The following is a 9976-nucleotide window of genomic DNA, read 5'->3' as shown; positions in this document are numbered from 1 at the left end:
GAAGAATGTCACAGTCAGTAAGGAAACCACAGCTGAAACAAGAATGACTTCTACAACAAAATAATGATCCAACACAAACTTTGATTAAATTATGAAGTTCCCTAATAAAACACCAGGTGAAGGGTTTGGAATGACTGACTTCAAGTGCACTGAAATATCCATGGATAGATCAAACACCTCACAGCTGGAAGCAATCTGCAAGGAAGAATGCAGATACAGGTCCAGAATAAAAATTCAAAGTATCATATTTGATTAGAAAAGTTTGTAAGGTGTGATGTTTGCCAAATGTGGTGTTATTAAATACTGACCTAATACGGTGCTCAAATACCTTTCGCAGTTTAATCAAATACATTTACCTATACATTAAAACAATTGTATTTAATGTTTGAGTTTGCTGTCAAAGTTGTTTTTTTCTTTTTTTCACTTCAAATCTCAAAATATGGAACTTGGCCCATGTTGTGAAACTGTGTTGCAAACTTGTGAAAGTTTGTTTTCTGTATTATATATATATATATATATATATATATAAAAACACAACTCTTGCCATAAGTTAAATACTCCATTATAAAGTCATAGTAGTAAAAGAACCAAGTTACTGTGTCTCAAAAACCCATCACAACTTCAGGCAGATGTTCAAATAAAACACCTGGTGTCAGAATATCCTGCATTTTTGCTTTATTTTTTGATATGATAGGTATGACACTTATTTTAGAAGGCTAAAAACTGGCCTTACATTCATGCTGAACAGAAAAAAATGGACATTTAACTGCTCAGAAATGAGCTGCTGACACAATGGTGGATATACAGTTCATTTGAGAGATCCCTGAATGAGACCCGTGACAGTATCCCAGATGAACAGAATTCTTTCATTTGATCTTGTAAACATTTACATGTAAGAGGAGGATAGTTATGCTCTGTAAACCTAGCATTAACCACATCTAACAAAAAAACAAGTGTCCAAACTGAATGGGGTTACAGAACAATGATATTTATTATTGATAAGTCATTGGCTTTTATGAAATATCAATGGTTCATGCTTTTTTACAAAATGTACTTTTAAGTTATGAAAGGATAAAATCAACATTTAGACTTGACAAATACAATTCACAGGGGTTTTAAAAACGCAGTAGCTTTGGTGACTAGTAACTAACTGCTGCCTAACACAGCATAACCTCATCCTTTAAAGATGCCATTGTCATAAATAGTCAATCATGGCAAGAAACCATTCTGTGTCGTATCAAAGGTGGCCCTTAGACATAATTGCTGCAGAAGTGCAAAGTTAATCGCCACCAACCACATATACCCTCATTTTCTCAATCGACTGACATGCTAATTTATATAATCCACAAAAAGGATTGTTTAAAAATTTTAGAAATAAAATGGCCCTAAAATGAAAACATCTTGACGCAAATACTGACTTCTGAACACTTTCTTGTAGCATTAACCCTGTCACAGCATTGTATATTCAAATAAACCATATCTGTCATGAGGTTAGTAAAAATTAACATTACTGATGAAGCAAAGCATTTTTGGGTGTTTTGTAAGAAATACCTTTCATGTATCCAATCATCATTGAATGTACACTGCCATACAGATATCTTGCTGACTCCAACTACACACAGCACTAGTGTCAGAACTCTTGGAATTTAGTTTATATGTTTAATTTTATGTAAAAACTACTAGACAGTTCTAATGGAGAATAATATCTAGCATAAAGGTGGTAACAAATAAGTAATACAAAAGTGCAGTGCTCAACACAGGCACATGGCAGAAAGAAAAGCAGCACTGGACTCGAGAGTTACATGTTTCTTAGTAAAGTGTATAAAGGGGAAAACGGACACCCTAGGACCATACCATGACCAGTAAAAAATAACAGTACCTCCACAAACTACTTTATTAGGGTTGGTTTTATCTAAAGATGAAAATGTAATAGCATACTCTCTTCCATTATGTTTTGCTGCTGACAGCTTCAAGATCAGGGAGTGTTTTCTGGGAAGTTTACACACTCCTCATTTATGTGGGCCCTTTCAAACAGTATCGGCTTAGGCAGAGACATTCAGTATTTTGAGTGCATATGTGTTCACGGTTAAAATGATTTTCAGTCTTAACCTTTCTACAAACATTCCTATTACCAAATAAAATCCAGAAAATTCTAAACGGGGTCCTTTAGGTCAAGCATTGGAAGAATAGCTGTAAACAATTATTCTGAGACATACAGATTGCTGGGAACAGAACTACAATCCTGATTTTAATATTGAAAAAGAGAGAACACTGGAGTGGATCCTTGCCTCTCCACTCCCTTTAAGCCCTTCAGTTCAATGAGAACAAGGCACCCAAGTACCTCAGCTCCACATTTCTTCATCAACTCACGGGCAGCATGAAGCGAACCTATTAAAACGGAAAGGAATGAGAACAGCATTACATAATACAACTGCAACTTCCCCAAAAGTAAACAGATCACACAAATATATTTCTTAGCTTACCTCCAGTGGCAATAAGGTCATCTATAAGGAGAACTCTCTGTCCTTTCTCAACTGCATCTGCCTGGACCTCCACTTCAGCCTAATAAATACAAAGGAATCAATCTGCATAGTACACAGTAATTTGAATATGTTAAAAAAAAATCCAAAATATACAACATACATATACATTTGAAATCACCCAGAAATTCATGTTTTTGATACAAATCTTTTTGTTTTGTTTTACAAATTACCATTAAAACTGATTTTAGAAGTTTTGTCAAGACATTGATGAAATTATTAATATATATATATATATATATAAAATCCCTATGTGCGTCCAGGTGTCCGTGTGTGGGTGTCTTCTGATGAAGTGCGCATGCGCGGGGCACGGTGCAATACGCAATATTACTGTCAGAGAAAGTTAGAGGCGTTTTACGGAAATACAAACCAGTATTACTGCGAGAGGAAATTAAAGGTACACAATACAGTGACGCATATTACAGCCACATACAAGCCAGTATTGCTGTCTGAGGAGATTAAAGGCATATTACCGATGAGCACGCCCGTATTACCACCAGAGAAAATTAAAGGTATATTACGGACGTACAAGATGGTATCCTTCAATAAGGGCGCGCACAAAAAGGCGAGCCTCAAAAGGGCGACCTCAATTGGGCACAGCGAATAAAGGCGCACGTAAATAAAGATCTGCACCTTTGTTGCTCTTCACATATTCCAGAGCCATTTGAACTAAATTATCTACGAACGCCTTTATTCGCCGCGCTCAATTGAGGTCGCCCTTTTGAAGCTCGCTTTTTTGTGCGCGCCCTTATTGAATAAAGCTGTACAAGACAGTATTACTGTCACAGAAAATTAAAGACACACAATACACGGCGGCAGCCCACGAAGAACGGTCAGCTCAGCAAGTAAACATCAACAAAAGAAAGGCTGAAAGAAAGAAAAATACGACCAACAAAAAGAATGAGGTCAAAGTCCCTTGCCATTTAATACAGACTGTTCCTACTAATGTTTATGCACTACTGTTCTAGCGCCCGTTATTGTAACGGGCTAAATGACTAGTTGCTTATAATTTATAATTCAAGTATGACTGCAAAGCCCCATTTTCAAAATGGTAAACTGCCCTAGCACATTTTTAATGAATCATGTTTAAATGTCCTATTATTGTATTTGTCTTTTTATTGTCTTTTATCTATTCACTGTATTGCTTCTGTCACAACTTGCACTTTGTTGCATGTTGCTGTATGTTATACTGTGGCTCATGGAGACAGATTGTTTCATCTTACTATGTACATGTACACAGTTGCTAATGACAAAGTAACCTTGACCTAAATGCTAACTGGTTATTAAAGAAAACTTTGCGATTTTGTTAGCACGATTGAGACCTGTTATTCTGTTAATACACAAAGTAAATCTTTCCTTGGACTGCAAGTTCCTGGCATACCTACAGTTCAATTCTGAGTTCAAAAATAAATCTAAACAAAAACAGCTTTCTCAAGAAACACATCGATCTATTGTTGTTTTGCAAAAGTGAAGGTTATTCCATGCAACAGATTGCTAAAAAACTGAAGATTTCATGCAATGGTGTTTCCTACCGTCTTGAGAAAAGATGGAGCTAACCAGGATAGAAAAAGAAGAGGAATGTCCAGATGCAAGGTGTGCCAAGGATAAGCACATCAGAATCCTGACCCCTTACAGGTCCTCAGCTGGCTTACATACATTAATAAGGAAATACCAAATGGCAGTGTTATCTGAACAGTTAAATGAAAAGGTTACAATGGGCAAAAGAACACAAATACTAGACACTGAATTTCTAGGTGATTCTACAAGTTTCCCCACTTTAACTTTTTCCTTTTATTTACCAGGTTCAAATATCACTCTTTCTTTGAAACTCTGCCTCTAAGGTCAGCATCTTACTTTATTCTACATTAATTACCTGGCCATATTCCAGTGTGTATGAAACAGACTCAGTGGGACCTGGGAGTTTACCTTTCTTACGAACCAAAACAAATCCCACACCCAATCGCTGTGCCAAAAGAGGACCAAAGAGGAAACCTCGTGCATCCAACCCTACAGGAAAGAGGAGAGTCTCATAAATACACTAGAAAACAATCTATCTGCGGTGGGTTGGCACCCTGCCCGAGATTGGCTCCTGCCTTGTGCCCCGTGTTGGCTGGGACGGGCTCCAGCAGACTCCCGTGACCCTGTGTTCGGATTCAGCAGGTTGGAAAATGGATGGATGGAAAACAATCAGCTGCATCTTTCCTGTGTATATGTTAGATTAACAATGTTCCATGTGAAAGGCACTATATAAAAATAAAGGCTAGATAAAAAGGTTATTGTTAAAGATACGCTGTACAATCAATCTGCCATGCTAATAATGAGATGTCCTTTCTGTCAGCATTAAGCATTCTCCAAGTCAATGGATAGTACAAGAGTAATACTACCCTACCAGGCACCAAATTCTTAGATGATTTCTTGCCATAAGGCAATTGCTTACACAACAAGCTGTTTACTAACTCATGTTTCCTGAACCCACTTAATTCAGGCAAACCAAATCCAATGCTACCAGCATTGTGCAGAAGACAGGAACCACTCCTGGATGGTGTGACACTCTGACTCTGGGCAGATCCTTACCAAGTCAATTTACAGAAAAGTCACTTAGAGTAAAAAACATATCTATGGCATGTGGGAAACATGTAATGAACATTAAAAACTGCACAAAAGCAAGCCACTGTAGGAATTTATCAGTAAGCTCCTGAATGGAGGACATCTGTAAAGAAAGCAGGGGCAAGACTCCCAAGACAGTTACCCTGCGATTTCCTGGGCAGACACAGCAGCAGGTAAATTAAGAGAAACATAACAGAATCCTCATAAAAGGCACACTATCACTCATATGAGTGAATCAATCATGAGACTTGGGCGATGATGAATGAAGGTGTAGCATGATTACGTCACAGAAGTTAGGGATTTCAAACGTGTTTGAAAACTAAAACAAATTTTGAGAAAGGGAACTAGTCTCCTTTTAAGTCACAGATGAAATGCTTGTACACATGTACTCCACAATGCTGTCCCAGAGCTACACATTCTGACAGGAGCAGGGCATATATCAGTTAGAAACTGACTTTCATGCAGCTTTCTGAAACAGTAAAAATGTAGCCGCATGCATCTTGAGATACTTGCTGCTTAATATTTGACTGCTGTTTTTTCAGTTTCCCACCTGCAAACTGGATCAACTTTCAAATGTGTCTTTGCAATATACAAATATTTAATAAATACAATAATTAAATAAACACAAAGTTCACCCACTGCTGTTCTACAGTATTTTATTTTTAGGGAAAAAACTAAACACAAAGAGGTGAGCATGCAGTTACTGAATCTCCACCTCTTTGCTTGGGATAAAAGTGGCAGATAAGACCAGAAAATTGTCTCCGAATGTTTAGCTCAAGGATTGCTAGAGTTATACTGTATGTGTGAAAGTTGCGACTAACAGTGACTAGGATGGCAATATCTTAAAAATGTATATTTTTTGTTTGTCATGAAAGTTATAGTATATACATCATAATCTCAAAAAATGAATAGTAGTTACACCGCTTGCACAAAACAGTGCTGTCAAATACTGCATGTACCCCTGACGTAGTTCTTGTGATGTACGAGGTGTGACAATTTAAATCACAGAATGGCCATGTAGTGTTGCTCATGTTAGAAAATTTCTAATGAAATGTTGGACCAGCTGAAAGTGGCTGAGGATGCCAAATGTCCTTGAGTGCCATAAGAGGTCCAAGGAAATATGAATGACAATGCCAGAAGTGGATCATCCATGACAATATCCTAAGCCATGATGTGTTCAGTGTTCACAACTTCCTGGATAAGAAATCAAATATCAAATTGGATTATCCCGTCTGCGGTGGGTTGGCACCCTGCCCAGGATTGGTTCCTGCCTTGTGCCCTGTGTTGGCTGGGATTGGCTCCAGCAGACCCCTGTGACCCTGTGTTTGGATTCAGCGGGTTGGAAAATGGATGGATGGATGGATTATCCCGTGAACAGCCCCTTGTGATTTCTGATTCTCTCCAAAAATAAAACCTGCCATGAAATGACAAAGATTTTCAGACATTTCTGACATCCAGCTTAACATGGCAAGAACCAGAGTTCCAGGTATGTTTCCACAATGGCATCATCATCTAACTAAATGCATAGCTGTGGGCAGAGATAACTTCACAGGTGATAGTAGTCACGAATTGCACACATGCATACACATTTTTTCTACAGGTTCATTCTGGGAATTAAATATTTACACCTCATTTTTTTCCTGAATCTAAATTTCAAATTTACAAATAACTAGAATTTAATCTTGTGTAATAATAAATTTCAAGACGCTGTCAACTGGAATAATTTTTTCAGAAACCTTTAACACCATGTGCTGACTAGCAATGTAAAACTGCTACCTCATATCATAGGTCAGCACTTTTATTATTAAAATTATCAGGAAAGAGTAACTATAATAACAAATGCAAACAGAGCTCAACTATTCCAGCATACCCATGATGTTTATGAACAGCAGGTGATAAAAATCCTCCCCAAAATAATTTACTAACCCACAATGAAATCAACCATTGGATAGGTCTGCTTCACATATTCTTCAAACAAATCAATTGTAGCACACAGAGCTTTATGGTCTTTCATTAATGGGCAAATGTCTCTAAAAGATAATAAAGAAAAAAAAGAATAGTAACAAGGATGGGAATCCATAAATCATTTATTACAATGACACACGACAGTGATCCAAAATCAAACTAAAATTATCTATATAAACAGGATCGTGCTTCTCACATTGCTTAAACCAGTGGTTTTAAAATTCAGTCCTGGAGGTTCCCTGATGGCTGCAATTTCATTGTTTGGTTATCGGGCCCATAAATATTTCTAAGAAATTCACTAATATGCACATTCTTTGCCATAGCTCCAAACATTTTAATTTCTTTGGCCGTTTTCTTTTTAATTTAACCTTTTCCGCAGAGCTTTCTCCTTTAATCATATCCAAATGCTGATGACTAGCAATGTACAGTGCAGACAGAAGCAAACTGCGTTGATCTCAAATAACTACACTGCCATTTCCTCTTACCTGTTCATTATGAAACATTTCCACAAATGTGCAGTGCAGGCACGTGACTGCTGCACTGAAGTCATTACTCCACTTTAGCATTTAGTGTTGTTAGCATTTGGATAAAATTTGGGGAGAAAACTATATGGAACAGGTTTAATTAAAAATAAAATGGCAAAAGATACGTAAACATTTAACGTTTACTCTCCCTGAAGAGGGGTGCCTCATCTAGTACCACACTTCAGGTCATCACCGTGACACTGACTGCAGTTTATTCGAGTTGGCGCCGCTTTCTAAAGGACAAACAGAGATTAACAGCCCTCACGGTTCGAGGAGTTGCTTTCCCCATTACGTACAGCTTCACGTTGCTGTAACGGTAGTTCTGCAAACACGTACCAGCACTGAGAGCATTTTCAGCGTACCTGTACACAAAAGTGTCTTGAAGGTAATGGATCTATTAGTTCACATACCTGAATAGGACGCCCTTGGATGGGAAATCATTAAAGGGCCTAATTTTTCCCATGATATAATTTAATTTTTCTTCGCGGCTCTCCTGCATGGTTGTTTCTGCATTTGCCCTCTTCTAGTGATAGGCTGCTCAATAGTGACGTATCGACACCGTGCCGAGCTTTCCCAATGCTGTTGTTCAAAGCACCGCCTCAAGGCTTGTGTCAAATATACCAGTCACGTGATTTTGAGGCACGCTAGCTCCATGACGTCACTGACATCTGCGCAGTCAAAAGCCGATTTGGTCAGCCAGTCAGCTATTGGTTTTCTTTGGCACAAAGCGTAAAAACAGGTGGCCTCCGCGCGGACTATGGGGGGTAAAGGAACGACAAATGCTTTTAAAACAGAATCAATGCAATCGACAGCGTCTTCTGCAATTTAGGGAAAGCCTCGGAATCTCTGCGTTAATGAGACAAAAATGTGAAAAGAAACTTTACGAATTCATCCAGAGGTCGACATAAAGATCACTCAAATACTGAGAAGGGACAGCTGGATAAGCACATCTGGAGCCAAACTTTCAAAAAAGCTCCTGACTTTGTCCGCAGCATCCTTCTCTTATGAATGCATCTTTTCAAAGGCTGGAGCAGATCAGTAAATCTGATGTCGTCCGAACTGCACCACAGTAGAATAAATAATTGATATAAATAGAATTTCTGAAAGAGTGAGCTTTTGTAGTTCCTGAATTCTTAAACCACCTTCCAGTTACGCAATCCCCAGCAGTCACTGACAAATTTAACATTCCATACTCCTTGCATGTCGTGTTACCCAAAGCATCAACACTGTTTCATTCAAGGCTTTAACCGTCCTTCTCACATAAATAAAATAAGACACACATTTCTTCTACGTGGGCCTGCTTGTTCAATAACAGTAATAGTAATATGGCAATAATGACAAAAAACACAAGATGGGATGGGAATATTTATGAGAAGAGTCTGGGCATCTGGGTGAGGGGGTGTTTTGTCTCCCGTTACGTGAGCTCGTCTGTCGCACCCACTGGCACGCATTACCCTGGGGACAAATGCAATGGAGAATACTGTCAATGTACACCTTCAGAAGTGGCATAAATTAACTGTATACTGAAGCATTCCATTGCCAAATGTAAAAATCCAAAGTATAACATTTCAGACAAACGATCAGTTTTGTTAATTATAAAAAACGCACCATAACTACTGTGTTACTTTTTTTATTCTCACCAAACGTTACATATCCACACGGACAATAAATGCGGGTAATATGTTTAAAATAATTAAGGTTAAATTAAAATAAAAACACTGTTAAAATATATTAGTGAACAAACAGACGCGTTGGCCTTTAGGAAATATCCAAAAAGCTTGTGAGCCGTCATTTAGGACAGAATGCATTGTTAACGGCACCACTATCTGTACTGAGACATGCCACGAAAAAAAACAAAAAAAACAGCACAGTCCATACAAGCTCACAACCTATTACACCTACTCTCTCTCTCTCAACTTCACTGGCTCCCTGTTGACTACAGAATACAATACGAAATACTGCTCTTAACATTTAAAGCTCTCCACAACCTCACTGATCTCCTACAGACTTACACTCCCTCTCGCTCACTCAGATCCTCATCTGCAGCTCTACTTTCTGCACCGCACATCAGACTCTGTTCTATGGGAGCTCGAGCGTCTCTCGTAGTGCTCCTCAACTCTGGAATTCTCTTCCCTTTCATACTGTATATGTCAGCTCGATTCAATAACACATTTTAAAACTACCCTCAAAACTTACCTTTTCAAACTGGCATACCAATTGTAAATTTTGCCCTGTTACTGCCAGTTATCTTTGTCTTTCTTTTAACAGTGAAATGATACACTCAATGACAAAAATAAACAATTTTATTGTATACAAATTGGCTTAATTTCTGAAAACATT

The 9976-nt window shown here is 38.1% G+C and overlaps 1 protein-coding gene across 1 annotated transcript; it reads right to left on the bottom strand.

The window, feature by feature from the left end:
• Nucleotides 1–967: 967 nt before the first annotated feature.
• aprt (adenine phosphoribosyltransferase) lies at nucleotides 968–8250 on the bottom strand. The gene is made up of 5 exons (XM_028809745.2): nucleotides 8047–8250; nucleotides 7074–7177; nucleotides 4414–4547; nucleotides 2484–2562; nucleotides 968–2388 (listed from the first exon to the last, which is right to left on the bottom strand). Exons 1-5 carry the CDS (start codon nucleotides 8133–8135, stop codon nucleotides 2249–2251), a joined length of 546 nt encoding a protein of 181 aa, XP_028665578.2. The 5' UTR covers nucleotides 8136–8250; the 3' UTR covers nucleotides 968–2248.
• Nucleotides 8251–9976: the final 1726 nt, after the last annotated feature.

Source organism: Erpetoichthys calabaricus, chromosome 9, assembly GCF_900747795.2.
Source record: "Erpetoichthys calabaricus chromosome 9, fErpCal1.3, whole genome shotgun sequence".
NCBI lineage: Eukaryota > Metazoa > Chordata > Cladistia > Polypteriformes > Polypteridae > Erpetoichthys > Erpetoichthys calabaricus.
Note: the sequence above shows the minus strand (reverse complement) of the source record. Positions and strands in the feature narration are given on the sequence as shown.